Source organism: Salvelinus fontinalis, chromosome 35 (assembly GCF_029448725.1).
Source record: "Salvelinus fontinalis isolate EN_2023a chromosome 35, ASM2944872v1, whole genome shotgun sequence".
In the NCBI taxonomy this organism is placed as follows: Eukaryota; Metazoa; Chordata; class Actinopteri; order Salmoniformes; family Salmonidae; genus Salvelinus; species Salvelinus fontinalis.
In genome coordinates, this window is record NC_074699.1 from 19557965 (window position 1) to 19581060 (window position 23096).

General features: G+C 44.0%; 2 protein-coding genes across 3 annotated transcripts; one reads left to right on the forward strand and one right to left on the reverse strand.

Moving 5' to 3' along the window:
- Positions 1 to 302: 302 nt before the first annotated feature.
- LOC129834472 (lymphatic vessel endothelial hyaluronic acid receptor 1-like) lies at positions 303 to 4463 on the forward strand. The gene is made up of 5 exons (XM_055899480.1): positions 303 to 493; positions 900 to 1077; positions 1185 to 1324; positions 3113 to 3479; positions 3729 to 4463. Exons 1-5 carry the CDS (start codon positions 409 to 411, stop codon positions 3961 to 3963), a joined length of 1005 nt encoding a protein of 334 aa, XP_055755455.1. The 5' UTR covers positions 303 to 408; the 3' UTR covers positions 3964 to 4463.
- Positions 4464 to 4806: 343 nt separating this feature from the next.
- Positions 4807 to 18984, reverse strand: LOC129834470 (AMP deaminase 3-like). 2 transcript variants are annotated; one of them, XM_055899479.1, is made up of 16 exons: positions 18447 to 18984; positions 16185 to 16407; positions 15907 to 16093; positions 15382 to 15547; positions 13818 to 14037; positions 13607 to 13736; positions 13272 to 13466; positions 9178 to 9309; positions 8789 to 8952; positions 8516 to 8642; positions 8265 to 8428; positions 7547 to 7667; positions 6802 to 6975; positions 6591 to 6701; positions 6019 to 6233; positions 4807 to 5081 (listed from the first exon to the last, which is right to left on the reverse strand). In XM_055899479.1, exons 1-15 carry the CDS (start codon positions 18466 to 18468, stop codon positions 6054 to 6056), a joined length of 2316 nt encoding a protein of 771 aa, XP_055755454.1. In that variant the 5' UTR covers positions 18469 to 18984; the 3' UTR covers positions 4807 to 5081; positions 6019 to 6053. The 2 variants fall into 2 exon arrangements, with proteins under 2 accessions (XP_055755454.1, XP_055755453.1); XM_055899478.1 differs by having other exon boundaries at positions 4807 to 6233.
- Between the last annotated feature and the right edge of the window lie 4112 nt (positions 18985 to 23096).

Genomic DNA, 23096 nt, shown 5'->3' on the forward strand with positions numbered 1-23096 from the left:
TATGAGTAAGAGCTGTTGATCTTATTCTCAATTAATTAACCTCTTTAAAAAAAAATCCACTACTTCAGCAGTTTATGCCACACTTCCGATGCTTCTGCACCATGTTATGTTAACGTCTTGCTACATTTATTGTATTCTTGGACCTGGTTGGATCCTAAAGTGCTCATACTGAATGGGCTGTACAACGTACTTCCTGCTTCCTGTTCCCGGTGGTTCCGTGGCCTTGTCACCACCTCGTCTGACTGGTCATTTATACAACAGCTTTGTACACTTCATGAACCCACCCTTCTGATCTGAAGAGAATCACCTCTCACTAACCCCTTCATTTGGCTCACAGACACACAGTGGAACACACAGTGGAACACATCCCAGTAGCTCCCAGTCCTGTGTCTCTGACCATTGGTAACCATGATGCAGGTTTGGATCCTCTCACTACTGCTGCCTCTCACACTGTCATTCTCTGGTCTACACGTTGATCCTAGCAAAATCAATGGTAAGATAATTATTTTTGTATTTATTATTTTTATACTGCATGTGTCTCAAAGCTCAAAGATGTTTCCTTCTTTCACTAATCAAAATCAGTTCTCAAATATGCATTGTGCTTTTGTAGAATTATTTTGAACATCATTTTGAAGTGATTTTGTTATCTTCATTAATGATTAGTGATGCATGTTGATATAAAATATATTAAATAATACAAGGCATGCAAATGTATTAAGTGATACTTTCACTAAATTATCTAAAATAAAATAAATCATTAGGTTAAAATATTCTGACTTATTATTGGATTTTCAAATTGATAAACTTGACTAATTAGAAACAAGAACAGTGAAATATTGATAATGTTTTAAAACCAGCAAACATGTACATGAACTTATCTTCAATTCCCTTATCACCAGCTTTCCCAGAGAGACAAATAGCTGGGGTGTTTCTGGTCAGCTACACAAATAACCTCAACCACTTTGCCTATGCCTTCAATGCCTCTGAGGCCAGGGAGGTGTGCTGGTCTCTGGGTGTAACCATGGCCTCCAATTCCCAGGTTGAGGAGGCTCAGAGACTGGGCTTGGAAACATGCAGGTAAAATGGCTTTTAGATTAGATTCTGCTTTGTATGCTAGTGATCCTTTTCATAATAGATAACCTCTGAGAATTAATGAATCCATTTTAAATCGGCTGTGTCTCTAGGTTTGGGTGGATTGATGAACATTTTGCAGTGATCCCTCGTATTGAGGCCAGTAAAACCTGTGGTCAAAATCAGACCGGTGTCATCAAATGGAGAGCCTCTGTCACCAAACTTTTTGATGTGTTCTGCTTCAATGCTTCAGGTACAGTAAAGGATTTTAAAAAATCTTAATCTCAGTGCGAAACAAATCAAATCAAATTGTATTAGTCACATGCGCTGAATACAAGACCTTGCAGTGAAATGCTTACTTACGAGCCCCTAACCAACAATTCAGTTTAAAATAAATACGGCTAAGAATAAGAGATAAAAGTAACAAGTAATTAAAGAGCAGCAGTAAAATAACAATAGCGAGACTATATACAGTTGGGAAGCGATACAGATTCAATGTGCGGGGGCACCGGTTAGTTGAGGTAGTATGTACATGTAGGTAGAGTTATTAAAGTGACTATGCATAGATGACAACAGAGAGTAGCAGTGGTGTAAAGAGGGGGAGCGGGGGGGGGGGGGGAATTTGCAGGAAACTTGGCCCCAGTGATGTACTGGGACGAACGCACTACCCTCTGTTGCGGTCGGAGGCCGAGCAGTTGCCATACCAGGCAGTGATGCAACCAGTCAGGATGCTCTCAATGGTGCAGCTGTAGAACCTTTTGGGGATCTGAGGACCCATGCCAAATCTTTTCAGTCTCCTGAGGGGGAATAGGTTTTGTTGTGCCCTCTTCACGGCTGTCTTGGTGTGCTTGGACCATGATAGTTTGTTGGTGATGTGGACACCAAGGAACTTGAAGCCGTGCAGTCATGAGTGAACAGGGAGTGCAGGAGGGGACCGAGCATGCACCCCTGAGGGGCCCTCGTGTTGAGGATCAGCGTGGCGGATGTGTTGTTACCTACCCTTACCACCTGGGGGCGGCCTGTCAGGAAGTTCAGGATCCAGTTGCAGAGGGAGATGTTTAGTCCCAGGGTCAGCTTATTGATGAGCTTTGAGGGTACTATGGTGTTGAATGCTGAGCTGTAGTCAATGAAAAGCATTCTCACAGAGGTGTTCCTTTTGTCCAGGTGGGAAAGGGCAGTATGGAGGGCAATAGAGATTGCATCATCATCTGTGGATATATTGGAGCTGTATGCAAATTGGAGTGGGTCTAGGGATTCTGGGATGATGGTGTTGATGTGAGCCATGACCAGCCTTTCAATGCACTTCATGGCCACAGACGTGAGTGCTACGGGTCGGTAGTCATTTAGGCAGGTTACCTTAGTGTTCTTGGGCACAGGCACTGTGGTGGTCTGCTTAAAACATGTTGGTATTACAGACTCAGACAGGGAGAGGTTGAAAATGTCAGTGAAGACACTTTCCAGTTGGTCAGCACATGCCCGCAGTACACGTCCTGGTAATCCGTCTGGCCCTGCGGCCTTGTGAATGTTGACCTGTTTCAAAGGTCTTACTCACATCGGCTGCGGAGAACGTGATCACAGAGTCTTCCGGAACAGCTGGTGCTCTCAAGCGTGTTTCAGTGTTATTTGCATAGAAGTAGTTTAGCTCGTCTGGTAGGATCATGTCACTGGATCAATGGATCCAGTAGAGAAATGTTATGGTATGGTGATTCATGAATACATAGGCTAATTGCTCTGTGCCTTTCTGTTGACCCTAAACTCTGAGGTAATTGGCATTTTTTCAGAAAGTCAAATCACATACTTCAATTTCCTTTGTGAGACTAACAATTGTAAGAACGTGAGAGGAAAAGGGAACATTTGAGTGTGAAAAACATCCTACATTAACTTCCTGAACTGTCCCTGGGGTGGTGTGACCATGTTATAGGAATTGAGTGAAATTCAAATTTTTGGCAAACAGCTACTGTGATGTTAATGCTGGATATCAATTTATTAATTTAATTGAATGTGAATACATTGCTAACTTACTCTCATTTACTTACCACAGTGATACAATTGGAGGATACCACAGTGATACAATTGGAGGATACCACAGTGATACAATTGGAGGATACCACAGCTGATACCGCTTTGACCACACCGAAGCAACAGGAGGGAGCACATCCTTCTCCTTCAGGAGCGGCCTCATCCCCCTCTACCTCCCTCTCTCCAGCCATCATTCATCTTGTCCCCTCCACACAGTCCGCCCGGCCCACCTCTCATTCTCGCTCCTCTCTTCTCTCTCTCAGTAGTTTTTCTGATAGCCCAGAGGAGGTAGAGGTAGAACTACCCCAGTCCATGAGCAGCGCAATACTTATCACCTCAACCATTGTTCTTCTTCTGACCGCAATGGCCATTATCTTGTACTTTAGAACGTAAGTGTTTTTGCTACCTTTTCATTGTAAAGGGGGAAAAAACTAGATATGTAAGATCCCTTGAATTTAAAACCATTATTTAGATCAAGGTAATTCATTAAGCACAATTACTATAACATATACCTGTTGACATGGTCATGCATACATTATATTTATAGCAGAGGCAGAGTGACTTTAGGGATGTAAGTTGATAGGGTGTTAACTAATGTTCAGCCTGCAAGTCACATTTTATTTTCCCTCTTTAAAAAGGAACAATGGCCTCAAGACTATTCTCCCCTGCTGGGATGGGGAGCAGCAGAAAGAGTACATTGAGACAAAGGAGTGTGCAGCACACACCTGTATGAAGGACACAAAGGAAGCCCAGACTGAGACTGAAGCTAAGGCTGAGCCTGAGGAGGATGTGTGCAAAGAGACAGCCAATGACATCAGTGTGAACATCAGTGATGAGACCAACGCAGATTCAGCATCAGAGACAGAACCTTGATGCTTTAGATTATGTACGACCAAAGATAAGGTCTGGCTGCTTTTTTAAAGTTGTGTTCCTTTTTTAAAGTTGTGTTCCTGCTTATGGAATTTATGTTGTTTAGTAGTTTGTATAAAGTGTGCATTAATGTTATTCAAATGCATTTATTTATAGCATGGGATGCCTTTCCAATTTTGCTTTAAAAAGTTATTTTATGTCTCCTTGTTGTTTTGTTGTTCATGTTTACAATAGATTATTCTGGAGAGCGTCCTATATTTTAACCACTAGATGGCGATGTCATCAATGCAATTATTGCTGCAACGTGGATGAGTTGAGACTAGGACTAGTATAGTAGCTGAATTGAAAATGGTTTGTTATTTTCTGTTATACATATAATTGATTTTACGACTTCAGAAAAGGTTAGTCAGTATGCCAGGGCCACTGCTAACTACTGCATTTTAAACCATGTTTTTAAACTAATGCCAATCTTGAATTGATGCAATAAATTCAAACTTTTGTATCCCCTGCCTTGCAGTTATTTCTTAGCCTTTTTTGGAAATGTGGCAGACTAATGCCATGAGATTTGGGTTAATGTTCTAATAAACAATATATTCCATCATCTCACAGTTTTAAATTGCTGCATGACAACAACAAAAACGGAATAATCCATGATTAAATATCGTTATTGATAACAAAAGTAACATAATTAAAAACAGGCTATTTTACAGCATTCTGTCAACCATTAATGAGCAAGAGGCGAGATAGAGCAGTATAACATCTTTGGACATCTTGTATCTCAGTGCAACTAGAGAAGAAGATGTGCTTTCTCATTTTTCCTCTCTTGTCCAAACGTTCACAATTCAATTGACTCAATGTTGCTTTATAGATACAGTACAGTACGTTATAGATACAGTACAGTACGTTATAGATACAGTACAGTACGTTATAGATACAGTTCATTCAAATTAAATATAGCATACTCTTGACCAATATAAATGCCTGTTTTCATTCAAATTGAAACAAAACATTCACACAAATGTCAAGCAAATATCATACAGTGCATACAAGTACAATGTATTGTACCTACAGTGTCCCACAACTGACTTCAGTGTCTTCCTTGGAACCTACTGCATGACATCCTGTAAAAACAAGCACACATGGAAAGGGACAGTGGAAATGTACCAGACTTCATTCATCACAGTGTTCCAGCTCCAGAGAAAAACACTCTTGTCAGGTTCTGTCAACAGCTGGGACCGCCCATCACTAAGGCATGATACAGTGAGTGTTGGACATCAAAATAGAAGTGGCCAGTGTTTTTTCTCCCAGACATTGCACTTGAAACCACACATATGTTGTAATATTACTGAACGGTGAGTAAGTGCTCTGCAGAGTGAGCCCGCCTTAGTGCAGAGGATGTTGCTGCACTGCAGAAGGAAACCTTTGTACTGTGGACCTACATCATTTAGACACTAAGATGTAGTTGGCTTCTACTGCTACCACTCCAAACTATTTTTATACTGTTAAAGACATGCTCCGGAACTTTGGCGACTAATAAGTATTTATTAAACCTCCCGCTTTGGATGTGTCAATGTGTAGTTCATACATGCATAATCTACCTTACCTCAGTTATACATGAAATGCCTAGTTTGAAAGCAACTACTATTCTGGAAGCTGTGCTTGGCCTACATATTCCTCCATGTGGGCCAACCCCTTAGGATTCGATTTCAACCAATGAGCTTCAGCCCCTCGCCATTTGACAGCTAACATGATGCACCCACAGCAGAGCGAGAGAGAGAGAGCAATGTCATGATGTATATATCTGCACATACAGTATGTGACATAGTACACCATTTTCGGGGACCACTTTTGGCTCTTGAGCACTACTTTCAGAACTACTGGCAAAAAGTATACAAAAGTACTGGAGAATCTCTTTAACTGCAATGGCACCCTTTGTTATCTGCTTTCACAGTAGCACACATGCAGCCAGAGAAACAAGAGACACACTTATCCATTCAAACCATTGGGCTTTTTCTCCCATGAACGCAAGAGATATCGTTGTGATGGTTGAGAGCTTACATGCATGAATTGAGCTAAGTCCCATGTTGTTGTGGTCACTCTGGTTGTGTGCCAATGGCCGCTTCAGTCTTCACTGCATCCACAAGGAAGCTGAGCTCATTGCACAGGGTCTCGTGGCGGTAGGCCATGCGGATCTGAGCCACATTGGTCCGCCGAATGTCGTTCCCCTCAGGTCCATCCTTCAAGTAGTTGGCCCCAATAAAGTGCTTCTTCTCCTGCACAAAATGAGTTATACAGTATTACCAGAGATTGTATATCATGTAAGCTCCTTAAGTATAACCACTCCATTAGATGGGGGACAGGGGAAGGATATTCAATGTTATTTTGCATTCATGCTATTATACACTCTATAAAAAAGGTGCTATCTAGAACGTAAAAGGGTTCATTGGCTGTCACCATAGGAGAACCCTTTGAAGTACCTTTTTTGGTTCCTGGTAGAACACTTTTGGGTTTCTACCTGGAACCAAAAAGTATTCTACCTGGAACAAAAAGGGTTCTCCTGTGAGGCCAGCGAAGAGCCCTTTTGGAACCCTTTTTACTAAGAGGGTAGATATCAGTGCCCAGAGCTCTACCTGGTGAGACAGGCCACTCTGCAGCACACTGTTCCTGGCAATCTCACACACATCACAGGTGCTGAGCTTCCACAGCTGGGCCGCGATGGCATACTCCTCCATAAGTGCCTCCTACAGACAGGACACACTGTCATCAAGTACTGTCCTACAATACAGCTATGGAACACTCAGCTGGAGCTGATTTGAGCACCTATTTTTTCCAACAGTTTACCTTGGTATAGTGGAACTGCATAGGATCATCTGTTGATAGAGATACGCACAACCCCTTGTGTAGGAATTCCCTGAGAGGGTTTTTGGAATATTCCAGGAACAAGCTGTTATTGCTCAGAGGAGACATGGCAATGGGCACCTGGGCCAGGTAGTACAGGTACTGTAGGACAGGGCTCTGTGGCAGAGAGAGACAGACACACTCAGTACATACACACAGACTCACACACACCTCGCTGTCACCTGCTCATCGTACAGGGTCTCTGCTTACTGTTCAGCAGACACGGTAGATGTTAAAATGTGTCAAAAGTTGAAAGCTAGCTCCTGTCCCTGTGGCTGGCTCAGTTATTTTCAGTGGCTGTATTTGCATTGAGCAGGCCTGGTAGACAGGGCCTTTCCTTGTCTGTGTGCTGGTTCGGCCCACAGAAAGACAGGAAAATGAAGCAAACAGGAAGCCCTGAAGGGCTGAACACTGTTACTGTAATACAGTACAATGGCTTGCATTTATACAGCGTGCTTTCATGTGAGAATATTAGATAGCTTTGCATTTCTTTAGGGTCATCTCATGACATCCACTATTCATGTGAGTAGCACCTACTGTATCACATGGGAGATCAGCATGAGAGTGCTCCATTCAAACATGCTGGGGAGTTGAGGAATTACATTAGTCCATTGATGGCAAATAAATGTGTGTAGGCTGGAGTGTGTTGAGGACAGTTGATGCAGGATTCAGTCTAGTAGTAAATTACCTTCTTGAGGTTGAGGCCATGGGAGATGTTGTCAGCTGTGAGGAAAGCAGAGACCAGGTGGGTGATGGATCCAGCCTCCCCGCAGTGTGGACGGAACTGGAAGGTGCTCAAGCCTCGCTCCCTGGAAGAGACCCAGGGAAAAATTCAGTGGTCATATTCACACACACACACACACACACACACACACACACACACACACACACACACACACACACACACACACACACACACACACACACACACACACACACACACACACACACACACACACACACACACACACACACACACACACACACACACACACAAACAGAGCTACACAAGTGCATTATGTAGGACCTACAGTAGCATCTTCAGTGACCTTGGAGGAGCCCCTTGACCATATGTGCCAGTAATTCAAGTCTGTAATTCTATTCCTTTGTATTATCATATGGAATTTATTTATAGATGCCTTGGTGCATTACACTGTGCAGTAACGTAGCATGACTGCAACCAGACACGTGTTCTGCTCCCCTTGGTTGACCTCAGGACATTCTGAAGTGCCTTACTGTAAATTCAATGAATAATAGCAACTGAACAATGGGTGTAACACCTACATTTTCCCCTCAGCAGCATCAGCAGAAGGACAGTTGGAACTCTATGTTTCTCTTGAATGAGATGTAATGGTTTGGGTTCGTTACCAGAGGCCTGAGAGGGGCAGATATCAACAGGTACGTACTTCCTCAGATTGTTGAGCACCATGATGTTGGCGTACATGTGGAAGAGGTAGTAGCTGTAGGGAGGGTTTTCATCTGCTGTCCACTGCCCAGGCTTGGGGCTCTTGTAGGAGAACATGTGGTCACTGTGCTTGGACTCATCATCCACACTGTCAAAGCCTGTCACCTGCACAGGAAGAGTAGGGGTTGAATGGTGAATGGTTGACACTATCAGGAAAGTTTTTGCAGGAAAATCCAAATGAATTATACTCACATATTTCAGAAATACATGTAGCTCTTTATGCTTCTGTGGCTTGACTGTAGCCTCAAACAGAGGAAGGAATATGTTCTCCAACATCTTGGCAAAGTTAGTGATCAACTTTTTTGACTTGAAAATATCACTGAAAGAAATGAAAGATTATTAAGCATGACAAACATCTCATTAAAAGAGTATTATATTATATAGTAGACATGTTACATACCTTCTCCAGTTGAAAGTGAAATGTAACTCTTTGCCTTCAGCTGTCACTCAGACAGCAGCACTTACTAGATCCTGGGGACTTGGATGATCCACTGCATGTTGGTAGAGTGCACTTTGTGCTGGATGAACCACTTGGAGAGGCTGTCCCATTCGTCTGCAGAGCGTCCGTAGATGGACAGACGAGGCTCAGCATGCTGGTACTTACTCTCCTCTAGGTCATGGGACACTTCCTGTCAAGGGCAAGACAGGTGGAAAGATCAAATAATTGTGAAGTTCTCTCATCTCCAAACAACACCATTATTCGGGGTCTCTGTCACCTCCCATCCATCAGAGTAACACATCCTCAAATGTGTTGCTGCACATGTTGTTGTTGCATAATAATGATAGCTTGTGCAACATAACATGTGTTATCAATTTCAGAGATTCAGGATGTTTTCTGTATGAATGAACTATACCTTGATAATGCGTGCAAAGTACTCTCCATCTATGAGGTTGTCTGTTTTCAGGTAGATTTCTCTGAGTTCACTGGCCCCCACTGGGTTGTACTTGGAGTTGAACTTATCGAATCTGTGAAAGGTTTGTCTGCCCTGTGGGGTGAGACACACACAGAGATCTAATATTAGCTTATGGATGGTGCTAACAGATCTCCAAAACTGAAATGTGTCTCTAGCTATAGATATAACTGAACAGCTATGGTTACACAATAAATATGTGTTTTATGGCATAACAGCTGTTCCTGTACAGTATGGATGATATACTCTTTAAAACAAACGTGTCTAACAAGCATTTTCTGTTTTCACGTGTTGAACTTAAATTTCACGTGTGACCATATTTTCACATGTATTCAATTAAGAGTTCACAAGTCAACACCACCTTGTAACATGTGAGGAGAGTAACATGTTTTCACCTCACGTGAATTGCGGTTTCACTTGTGAAATTTCCAGGTGAAAATCGGATATGCAATTTCACATGTGAAAAGCTCACTTTCCCATGTGGAAATGCAAGTTCACATGTGAAATTCAATCATGTGAAAATCACATTTGCAGTTTCATACAGTGCCTTCGGAAAGTATTCAGACCCCTTGATTTTTCCAACATTTTGTTACGTTACAGCCTTATTCTAAAATGGATTAAATAACATTTTAAAAACTCAACAATCTACACAGAATACCCCATAATGGCAAAGCAAAACTGTTTTTTTAAACATTTAAATACAAAAAAAAATACAAAATACCCCAAAAATATTTACATAAGTATTCAGACCTTTTGCTATGAGACTCGAAGTTGAGCTCAGGTGCATCCTGTTTCCATTGATCATCCTTGAGATGTTTCTACAACTTGATTGGAGTCCACCTGTGGGAAATTCAATTGATTGGACAAGATTTTGAAAGGCACACACCTGTCAATATAAGGTCCCACAATTGACCGTGCATGTCAGAGCAAAAACAAAGCCATGAGGTCAAAGGAATTGTCCGTAGGTCTCCGAGACAGGATTGTGTCGAGGCACAGATCTGGGGAAGGGTACCAAAACATTTCTACAGCATTGAAGGTCCCTAAGAACACAGTGGCCATCATTCTTACATGGAAGTTTGGAACCACCAAGACTTCCAAGAGCTGGCTGCCCAGCCAAACTGAGCAATTGGGGGACAAAAGGCCTTAGTCAAGGAGGTGACCAAGAACCCAATGGTCACTCTGACAGAGCTCTAGAGTTCCTCTGTGGAGATGGGAGAACTTTCCAGAAGGACAACCATCTCTGCAGCACTCCACCAATCAGACCTTTATGGTAGAGTGGCCAGACGGAAGCCACTCCTCAGTAAAAGGCACATAACAGCCGGCTTGGAGTTTTCCAAAAGGCACTTCAAGACTCTCAGACCATGAGAAACAAAATGCTCTGGTCTGATGAAACCAAGATTGAACTCTTTGGACTGAATGCCAAGCGTCACGCCTGGAGGAAACCAGTCACCGCTCATCACCTGGCCAATACCATCCTTACGGTGATGCATGGTGGTGGAAGCATCATGCTGTGGGGATGTTTTTCAGCGGCAGGGACTAGTAGACTAGTCAGGATTGAGGAAAGGGTGAATGGAGCAAAGTATAGAGAGATCCTTGATGAAAACCTGCTCCGGACCTCAGACTGGGGCAAAGGTTCACCTTCCAACAGGACAACGAGCCTAAGCACACAGCCAAGACAATGCAGGAGTGGCTTCGGGACAAGTCTCTGAATGTCCTTGAGTGGCCCAGCCAGAGCCCGGACTTGAACCCGATCGAACATCTCTGGAGAGACTTGCCCCGAAGCCACTCCTGCGTTGTCTTGGCTGTGTGCTTAGGGTCATTGTTCTCTCCATCCAACCTGACAGAGCTGAAACTGGGAGAAACTCCCCAAATACAGATGTGCCAAGCTTGTGGTGTCTTACCCAAGACGACTCAATACTGTAATCGCTGCCAAAGGTGCTTCAACAAAGTATTAAGTAAAGGGTCTGAATACTTATGTAAATGTGATATTTCACATTTACATAAGTACATGTTTTTGGTTTGTCATTATGGGGTATTGTGTGTAGATTGATGAGGAAAAAACAATGTAATCAATTTTAGAATTAAGCTGTAACGTAACAAAATATGAAAAAAGTAAAGGGGTCTGAATAATTCCCGAATGCACTGTATGTGAAAACTTCCACATGATAAAAATTGCAAATAAATAAAATGTGCAGTTTCACATGTGGAAAGTTCACGTGGGTTTTAAATAATGTTATTCTGTTAACATGTTGCAGAAGCAATGTTTCCACCTATGGAATTATGGTGACAGCATCTAAAAATCCTAAATTATTTACAAGGGAGAAATTATGCGGGACATTCACAGAGCAGTGGACAAAATGATTTCTCTTTTAAGGGCATGTTAATGGTTCACGTTCAAATGGCGACATACACTGAGTGTACAAAACATTAAGAACACCTTCCTAATACTGAGTTGCAACCCCCTTTTGCCCTCAGAACAGCCTCTATTCATTGGGGCATGAACTCTACAAGGTGTCGTAAGTTCCACAGGGATGCTGGCCAATGTTGACTCCAATGCTTCCCATAGTTGGCTGGATGTCTTTTGGGTGGTTGATCAGTCTTGATACACACTGGACACTGTTGAGCGTGATAAACCTAGCAGCATTGTAGTTTTTGACACAAACCAGTGCGCCTGGCACCTACAACCATACCCCGTTCAAAGTCACTTAAATATTTTTTTTGCTCTTTCACCCTCTGAATAGCACACATACTGTACACAATCAATGTCTCAATTGTCTCAAGGCTTAAAAATTATTCTTTAACCTGTCTCCTCCCCTTCATCTACCCTGATTGAAGTGGATTTAACAAGTGACATCAATAAGGGATCATAGATTTCACCTGGATTCACCTGATCAGTCTATGTCATGGAAAGAGCAGGTGTTCTTAATATCTTGTACACTCAGTATAGTTCTGCTGTATGAAAGTCACTACCTGTTATTATTAAAGGGGAAATCCTTAGTGACCACATCCGTTTTTGAACTTATAAATTAATGATATTTACCAATTGATTCTTGAAGAATATAAAATATTTTGCCTCATGACCACCGAGTGCTGAAGTGCGTAGCGCTTAAGAATCGTCTGTCCTCGGTTGCAACAATCCAGAGTTTGTCTGTCCTTGGTTACATCTACCGAGTTCCAAACTGCCTCTGAAAACAACGTCAGCACAAGAACTGTTCGTCGGGAGCTTCATGAAATGGGATTCCACGGCAGAGCAGATCACCATGCGCAATGTAAAGCGTCGGCTGGAGTGGTGTATAGCTCGCTGCCATTGGACTCTGGAGCAGTGGAAATTAGTTCTCTGAAGTGATGAATCACGATTCACCATCTGACAGTCCGGCGGACGAATCTGGGTTTGGCGGATGCCAGGATAATGCTACCTGCCCCAATGCATAGTGCCAACTGTAAAGTTTGGTGGAGGAGGAATAATGGTCTGGGGCTGTTTTTCATGGTTCGGGCTAGGCCCCGTAGTTCTAGTGAAGGGAAAGCTTAATGGTACAGCATACAATGACATTGTAGACGATTCAATGTTCCAACATCTAGTGGAAGCCTTCCTAGAAGAGGGGAGGCTGTTATAGCAGCAAAGGGAGGACCAACTCCAAATTACTGCCCATGATTTTGGAATGAGATGTTCGACGAGCAGTGTTCACATACTTTTGGTCATGTAGTGTATCATGGATGGACAGTCCTTGTATCCGTAGCGTAGGGTAAGGATTTGAGAGTGGTTGCATTTCTCCAGCCCCAAACCTTGGCTTTTTACTGAAACGGTGGTGGGGAGACCCCTTTGTTCATGTTTCAATTAAGGATTGCCGCTTTAAACACCTAATAGAGTAATAGTGTTATATATTTTCACATGAGGGAAAAATACATGGAAAATAAGATGTGGAACTTCCCACGTGTCTGATAACGATGTTTTTCCCCATGATTTTTTTCATTTGTTTTTCTTTGTAAGGGTATTGCATGATGGCAGGAGAAATAGATAGAGAGAGGGAGGGTCTTACAGCGTGTACATCCAGGGAGTCCACAGTGAGGTCATAGGGGTCCATGTTGAGGTGTTCAAACACCTCTCTGAGGGTCAGCTTCCGCCCGCCCTTCTCCAGCACCACACGGTCTGCCTCCGTCTTGTAGGTGGTCTGGATGAAGTTCAGAAGGTGCTTCTGGGACATGCAGGCGGCTGCATGGATGTGTGTGTCCACCTGGGGAAAGAGAGACGTCACAGTTTGATTGTGGCTTTTTATCACAAAGCCTCTGGGAAAGTAGCCACATCAGATCTAAACGGTGGACTTTCACTTCACATTACAAATTTAGCTTTCACATTCAAGTGTTGGAAACTTGCCTTTCTGACATTGTAGAAGTCTCTGTGTGGAACACCCTTAAGTTCCTTTAGCTCAGCCATCTCATTGAGCATTTCATGCAGGTAGAACTTTGAGCCCAGGAAGTTCAGGCGTCTGTGACAATAGGTCTTCCTGTAAAGCACGTTAGTTATGCAGAGACAAAAATAAAGCTCCATTACACAGTGGTGAGTTCAGGAAGTGGTGGTCACTCACGTGGGTCCATCAATGATCATGGCCAACACATGGCTGAGGTCTATGGCAAAGGTTTCCAGGTCAGGGTAGGGCAGGCTGCGGGGCCTGTTCTGACTTAGAGCCTCTGCGTTCTCATACACATACACTATGCCATCTTTCATCTGCAGCTCATAGCTCAGGTTGTCTGGGATATTCTCGATGTTGTAAGGGTCCTCCCCCTCCCTGGGGCAAGGGCAGACATCTGTGGGGAGACCAGTATGACTGACATAGACTCTAATACAATGGACTCTACTTGTACAGGACGTTAAGAACACATTATGGACATATACACTGCTCAAAAAAATAAAGGGAACACTTAAACAACACAATGTAACTCCAAGTCAATCACACTTCTGTGAAATCAAACTGTCCACTTAGGAAGCAACACTGATTGACAATACATTTCACATGCTGTTGTGCAAATGGAATAGACAAAAGGTGGAAATTATAGGCAATTAGCAAGACACCCCCAATAAAGGAGTGGTTCTGCAGGTGGTGACCACAGACCACTTCTCAGTTCCTATGCTTCCTGGCTGATGTTTTGGTCACTTTTGAATGCTGGCGGTGCTTTCACTCTAGTGGTAGCATGAGACGGAGTCTACAACCCACACAAGTGGCTCAGGTAGTGCAGCTCATCCAAGATGGCACATCAATGTGAGCTGTGGCAAGAAGGTTTGCTGTGTCTGTCAGCGTAGTGTCCAGAGCATGGAGGCGCTACCAGGAGACAGGCCAGTACATCAGGAGACGTGGAGGAGGCCGTAGGAGGGCAACAACCCAGCAGCAGGACCGCTACCTCCGCCTTTGTTCTGTGGTCACCACCTGCAGAACCACTCCTTTATTGGGGGTGTCTTGCTAATTGCCTATAATTTCCACCTTTTGTCTATTCCATTTGCACAACAGCATGTGAAATGTGTTGCTTCCTAAGTGGACAGTTTGATTTCACAGAAGTGTGATTGACTTGGAGTTACATTGTGTTGTTTGAGTGTTTTTTTGAGCAGTGTAGTTAATTTATGGGCACTGTTTGAGTATACACTGAGTGTACAAAACATTATGAACACCTGCTCTTTCCATGACATAGACTGACCAGGTGAATCCAGGTGAAAGCTATGATCCCTTATTGATGTCACTTGTTAAATCCACTTCAATCAGTGTAGATGAAGGGGAGGAGACAAGTTAAAGAATGATTTCTAAGCCTTGAGACAATTGAGACATGGATTGTGTATGTGTGCCATTCCGAGGGTGAATGGACAAGACAAAATATTTAAGTGTCTTTGGGCGGGGTATGGTAGTAGGTGACAGGCGCACCGGTTTGTGTCAAGAACTGCAACGCTGCTTTGTTTTTCACACTCAACAGTTTCCTGTGTGCATCACCACCCAAGGGACATCCAGCCAACTTGTCACAACTGTAGGAATTATTGGAGTCAACATGGGCCAGCATCTCTGTGGAACACTTTCAACAGCTGGTGGAGCCCATGCCCCGACAAATTGAGGCTGTTCTGAGGGCAAAAGGGAGGTGTTCTTAATGTTTTGTACACTCAGTGTATACCTGGTAGAACCTCGTCCTCTTCCTTCCACGTGTGGTTCTCAGCGCTGCGGAGGAACTGAGCGACGGTCCGGGGAAAGCGATGGTAGGCCAGTCTGGAGTACTTCTCCCTAATGAACAGGGCTTTCATCAGGGTTTTTGCTGCCTGTTCATAGTCCTCTACTGTGATCTGGGGAGAGAGCTGTCATTACTAGTCTTATCACATAGCTTTCCATTTCATCCTGTGGACTCTGACACACAAGATTATTCTTAACCGCCTGGGAATTTAAAGTCATACCAAAGTACCACTTTTATTATTTAAATTGTTTATCTAACTTTTATTTTGACAGGGAGTCATGCTGAGTCCAAGTTCTCTTTTACAGTTGAACCAAAAACATAAATATACAGTATACACATCATTATTCACATCAATACACGAAAAGCAAAACACAATCATTACTGTCCAATTTCATTGCAACTCTTCCAGTATGCAGTGAAATACTGTATGAGTTGAGTATGAACTGTATGCCACCTGCTCGGAGAACTTACACCAGCGCAGTAGTCTCCACTGATGGTGACCCTCTGGTACTCGGGGCAGTTCTCTGGAAGTGAGGAGCAGGTGGAGGAGGGTGAGAGGAATGGGGTAACCACAGAACGGGCCCACTCTGCAGTCACAGGGATCTGCAGGCCCTGCAAGGATGCAGACTGAGAACGGATCATCTTGAAACTCTTCTTCCTGGAAACCAAACATTCTTGTGAATTCAGTACTTAATTGATCAGCTAGGTTCGATTCCATGAGGCCTTGTATTGTTGAGGGCCAGACTCACCTCTTGGCACTCTCTTCTGAATGCTGCTCTGCCAGCTCTTTGAGCAGCTCCCTCTCCTTGGCCTGGTGCATGCCGATGGGACAGTCCTCAGGGACGGTGAACATGGACAGGGCATCCTTAGTGTCCTCCTCTTTCAGCGCTGACGCGTACACCTTCTCAGCCAGCAGACGTGTCTCCTCATCCACCTCACTTAGCGTGATCTTAGGGAATTGTCTCGGCATGTCTGTAAAAACACCAGCAGTAGTGTAGCAGCTAGTATAAACACTGTACAGATATGTATACACTTAGTTTTGTAAGTGTTTAATTTAAGTTTTGTTATTGTAGGAGGTGGAGCTAAATCCCCAAAAATCGCTGCCAATTCCAGCATTTCTATTCACTCAGAACTCATATCTGCTTTGTCATCACAACACCTCACTGTCATGACATCCCTCTGCTAAAAGCATTGCTTTGCATGTTCACCTAGTATTAACAGAGAACTATTAGCATAACATAATGTGTTAGCTAGTATTAGATCTATTAGCATATATTGATTTATTTGCTTAGCAGAGTTACCTTGAGGCAAGGCAAAACAACCACCATGACATATTGACAAATTGTGCTGCACTTATACTGCAATCTCCGTTTGAAATTACTCTGGTAAGCAGATCCTTGAGCACTTGTGACCCACATAAATACTGACAACTGATCACGTTACATTGCCTCCGAGACAATATGCTATTTTCACTTATGACCTTTAGGGTCAACACCAGGCCCCGTACTGTCCTCTCTGAGGACAACATAGAGACAGGGTAGAGAATGACATCAGGTTAGTGTTTATCTAATGCAGAGACTTTCTGCTGAGTGAATTGTACTGTCAGAGATCATCTTATTACCCTTATTACTAGTCAGTTTGTGAATGATTTAATTCAGTTTTAATTCCCAGCTGTTCTATCATTCTCTTCATTTCCTGAAGACCAGAGTATCTGCAGTTGTACACTCAGGCTGCAACGATGTTGTTTATACTGTTTCATGAACATGTTTGTTTGTCATGTATCAAGATGAGGCTAGGGACACAAATCTTGAGCTGGCAGATTACACTGAAAAAATCTGCTCTCTTAAGTGGCTCAATGTGATTTTCAAAATTGAAAACTGGACTTTGGAAATACAGTATGACTGCCATTTTGATTTGTCTCCAGACACATACCAGTTCTATTCCTTTAAGGTTTATAGTCCTAATCATAATCACCTGTGCAACCGTGACAGTAACTGTTGTACTGTAGACTTTATAGCCCAGTGTCTGATTGTCAGTCACTGGTCCTGTAACCACACAGTTGTCCCATTTAGGGACAGGTCTGCACCCACAGATCAAGTGACCGAACCACAAGGGGTTTGTTGATATCCCCAATGACATGAAACCAAATCCACCCAGACAGCACTGTGGCCGTACAGACCTGGTGCCCCTGAGAGAAAAGCTCTGGTGTCATCAGTGACAGAGCAATGTCAATGCTCCATTCTGACAAGCCTTTCCAAGAGGGCTGCCATTCCTGACAAAATGCTGTGCCACAAACACCCCACTGCTCACCCTAATCCACTTCCAAGAACAGCTTTGTGGATCAAACTAGCGCCTGTCCACTGCCCACTGCACTGCAGACAGACAGAGAGAGCAGCACATTACAGCAAAGACCACAGGTGAACTCTGAAAGCTGAGAGGGTTTCTGTGAAGCAGCAGCAGCATTGATTAATAGATGGGTTCTCATAAATAATTTAGCACCGCTTCTTCCTCTCAATGAATTGGAGTGCTACCTCTCTCTCTCTCTCTCTCTCTCTCTCTCTCTCTCTCTCTCTCTCTCTCTCTCTCTCTCTCTCTCTCTCTCTCTCTCTCTCTCTCTCTCTCTCTCTCTCTCTCTCTCTCTCTCTCTCTCTCTCTCTCTCTCTCTCTCTCTCTCTCTCTCTCACACTCTCTCTCTCTCTCACTCACTCACTCACTCACTCACTCACTCACTCACTCTCTCACTCTCACTCTCACTCTCACACTCTCATTCTCATTCTCATTCTCATTCTCTCTGTTTATACTGCTGCCTCAGCATCAGTTATACACAATTGTCTTAGTCAGAGACATCAAACAGCCATCAGTATTCCTCCCAGAGTAATAGCCATCTCATTTCCATCACACGTTATGAACTTAATCACATTCTATCAAACAGCAACACAATAGTTTCCCAGGGTCTAGCTGCTAGAACAGTATGTAGTGTACCTTAACTCGTTGTCTGCTATGTGCCTTACCTTCCGGTCTGTTCACAGCCATCTCTCTGTGCTGTACAGTCTCCACTGGGAGTCCAGATGATGGAAATCTCAGCTAGAATCACAGTGTCTCTGTACAGGCTCTCTGGGGAAGAGACTGGCTAACAGGCTGGTCGCCTGACTCTGATGGGCTGGCTGCGATGTGGGTCGGTCCCACTCTGAACCTGCCGTGGTTCACGACCGCGGTTCTGTTTTCTTTGAGTGTACTTCTCTATCTATTTTAAGAAGCCAATGGCATCATGTCGACAGAGCCACTGATCCTTTGGATTTGTCACAACGGCTGTCAACAAAGAGAGAGCCCAGAGCCGAGCCACCGGCACTCCCCTCAGCTGGCTGGGCTCACACACACTCACACACAAACACTCCTCATACACTCCTCTCCACCTTTGGGACAGTAATGAATCACAAGCTGGTAGCCGCAGCCTTCCTCTTTAAGTAGCCAGATAGCAAGCTATGCAGCTGTCGCATTTATTGTAAACATTACCCAGGCAGCCCTGATTGAGAGGACTGCCGCTGCGCAGCCATGCATCACTGCTTTGCCTCAGAGCCTCGACAGACCCACCCGCACACATGATCTCAGCTCTGACTGACTTTGGCTTAGGTGCATAGTGTTAGAATTAATAATCCTGCTGTAGTTCTCTAGCATCATGTCAGTCATCGGATGGGTAATCATCCTCAGTAAAGGATCAGACTACCTCACACATTAGAATAGGTGATGACAAAACAGTGACCCACAAACCCATGTTTACCCATGCACACACTGTCCTTCATGATCATGCTCAAAGCTGCCAATTTGAAACCTTATAGGACCCTCTACCCTGATCTGTATGATTGCCTTGGTCCGTCTCAGTCCAGGCTGATCCTATCTGACACTGGCTTCGGCAGAGACACTCACATAGCTTGTAGTGTATGCTGTAAACACATGACATAGGACCTCATTTTCTACCTGGTACTGGTGTTGTTCAGCGTTTCCTAGTAGAGCTCCAGAAAGAGAGATGTAGGGCAGATTAAACTCAGTGTTGTCGATAAGGTCCTGTTGTTCCCCCAATGGACAACTGCTGCAGCTCTGATTAACCCCACATGACTACAACTCACATCCCAGCTGCCTGTCCAACCCCCTCTGCTCGGACACACACACACACACACACACACACACACACACACACACACACACACACACACACACACACACACACACACACACACACACACACACACACACACACACACACACACACACACACACACACACACACACACACACTCCAACCTGTAGGTCACAATGTTAACAATTCATGTTTATTTTTACCTAGCCTGTTGAGGTTGACTGTCTAATGCCTCACAGCAGAATGATTTACAGTATCTTTGGACAGCAACAATGTCATTCACCTTGCTCTATATTTCATTCAGAGCTTCATTACATGGAGAAATAATGTTGTTCTGCATTGGAGCTGACTTCCTATTATTGATCTGCACATCTGGTTTTGGGAGCATTAGATCATATGACCGAGGAGATTTCTGCTGCAACTCCATAGAGAGCATTACAGGAGATGAATGTAGACACAGACCCAGTCTGATCTCAATGGTTCCCACTCTGCACTGATGTACTTATGATAGCGGGATGTGGGGACTGAGAGACAGAGAGAATGAGAGAGAACTGAGCCATGATCAGTTGTATATGTTGTTCTAAGCCTCTGTACATCCCAGGAAGCTCCTGTGAGTCTGCAAGGGGAATTTTGATACAATTATGTTAGCACATTGGGGCAAAAAGGAATTTGAGCTTCTCCTGGATGGGTTGTTTCCTAATGGTCTGGTCATTGTATCCCTGCTATCTTCCTGTCAGTGTTGGATCATTTACTGTAGCGCCCCCTGTCCCTGTGCAGGAATGTTCAGAGATCACTCCAGCCATTAGTAATTCTCTTGCCTCAGACACAGCTGTCACACACTGTTTTTATCAGACACCAGCCTGCTGTCACTGGTGGGGGTCCAGTCCTGAACTACTGTACCTTCTGTCAAAGACACCTCTATAAGAGAAGGTCAACTACATCTCTGTCAGTCTGTGTATGAGAAAGACACTTATCACCCTGGCTAAAGATATTTGAAGAGTGTAGAGTACAGTAGATCAACCTTTATGAGCACTGGTCGGAGTGCTAGTTGTTTTATCTATAGCTCTGATGTCTACATGTATGAGGGTCTACATCTATGAGTGAGAGAGCATGTGAGAGATTGAGTGAATGAATAAGCATGAGAGAGGGAGAGAAAAGGAGAGAAGGGGAGGAGGGTGAGAGCAAGCTTACCGGTTCCCAAGCAGGGGCTTGACTGCTGCTTCAGCAGAGAGGTGTCTCATCTCCTCATCTTCCTCACAGTGTTTGGGCCTGGGAGAGAAAAACAAAACAGTGCAGTCATGCACGAGCACAACGCAGCTTTACCCAGAGTGTTCCTCAGACACAATTGGACGGGCCTTTAATGCATTTACATTAGTCTCATAGCGTTGACAGATTGATGCTCATAAACATACAAGTCATTTATCACTTTAATATGATCTTAGACAGAGAAACGGGAGAAGACGGCAAGTTGCTGAATCAGTAAGACTATGTAAGAAACACAATGCACATTCAATATGTAGTACATCACCATCACATGTCAATGATCCATCATTTGAGTCTTTGTGAGATACAATAACATCTTTAGACCATAGCTGTTCACTCACCTCCTCTGTCTCAGTGCCTCCGTACCTTCTGCAGTCAGGCAGACTATATGAACTCTGGAAGTTCCCTCAGAGAAAACCCTCTGTCATTTTCTGCTCCTGTGGTGGTAAGGAGATAACTCACTCATCGCCCTCCAGTGCACAAGACACCATCCTTAACTCTTTCACTGCCGCTGCATAGCAAATGACATAAAGTAAAGTGTTCATTCTTACTACTTGCCCAGAATGCAAATGAGTATGAGTTGGTCATAACTCACACAGGTTACACTACCATTGTTGTCCTCTCACCGTCCATCTCTGTATATTCTACTGCTGCCCCTCAGTTTAGCAATTCCCTCTTCGGTCTGAGACAAACTGAAAAAGCGGTGCTGACATTTTGCAAAGACCATATTGTTAAACATTAGTACTTTGTAAAGAGTCCTGTTTCAGCAGTAGACACAGAGGGCCCTCATGTTGAGGATTTGTTATTTCAGGATTTTAGGGTGAGATTAGACTGGTCCCAGATCTGGTATCATGTCAACTCCATGGCATGACAAGGAGTGGCAACGAGTGGCATGATGGCACAAACAGACTGTACCCAGGCTAGGGTAAGAGATGATCAAATCAAATCAAATTGTGTTTGTCACATGCGCCGAATACAACAGGTGTAGACCTTACAGTGAAATGCTTATTTACAAGCTCTTAACCATCAACACAGTTTAATAAAAATACCTTAAAAAAGAAGAAATAATAGTAACCAATCATTAAAGAGCAGCAGTAAAATAACAATAGCGAGGCTATATACAGGGGATACCTGTACAGAGTCAATGTGCGGGGGCACCAGTTAGTCGAGATAATTGCGGTAATATGTACATGTAGGTAGAGTTATTAAAGTGACTATGTATAGATAATAACAGAGAGTAGCAGCAGTGTAAAGGAGGTGGGGAGGGGGCAGTGCAAATAGTCTGGGTAGCCATTTGATTAGATGTTCAGGAGTTTTATGGCTTGGGGGTAGAAGCTGTTTAGAAGCCTCTTGGACCTAGACTTGGCGCTTCGGTACCGCTTGTTGTGCAGTAGCAGAGAGAACAGTCTATGACTAGGGTGGCTGGAGTCTTTGACAATTTTTAGGGCCTTCCTCTGACACTGCCTGGTACAGAGGTCCTGGATGGCAGGAAGCTTGGCCCCAGTGATGTACTGTAGTGCCTTGCGGTCGTAGGCCGAGCAGTTGCCATACCAGGCAGTGATACAATCCGTCAGGATGCTCTCGATGATGCAGCTGTAGAACCTTTTGAGGATCTGAGGACCCATGCAAAATCTTTTCAGTTTCCTGAGGTGGAATAAGTTTTGTCATGCCCTCTTCGCGACTGTCTTGGTGTGCTTGGACCATGTTAGTTTGTTGGTGATGTGGACGCCAAGGAACTTGAAGCTCTCAACCTGCTCCACTGCAGCCCTGTCGATGAGAATGGGGGTGTGCTCGGTCCTCCTTTTCCTATAGTCCACAGTCATCTCCTTTGTCTTGATCACTTTGAGGGAGAGGTTGTTGTTCTTGCACCACACGGTCAGGTCTCTGACATCCTCCCTATAGGCTGTGTCTTTGTTGTCGGTGATCAGGCCTATCCCTATTGTGTCATCGGCAAATTTAATGATGGTGTTAGAGTCGTGCCTGGCCGTGCAGTCATGAGTGAACAGGGAGTACAGGAGGGGACCGAGCACGCACCCCTGAGGGGCCCCCGTGTTGAGGATCAGCGTGTGTTGTTACTTACCCTTACCTCCTGGGGGCGGCCCGTCGGGAAGTCCAGGATCCAGTTGCAGAGGGAGATGTTTAGTCCCACGGTCCTTAGCTTAGTGATGAGCTTTCAGGGCACTATGGTGTTGAACGCTGAGCTGTAGTCAATGAATAGCATTCTCATGAAGGTGTTCCTTTTGTCCAGGTGGGAAAGAGCAGT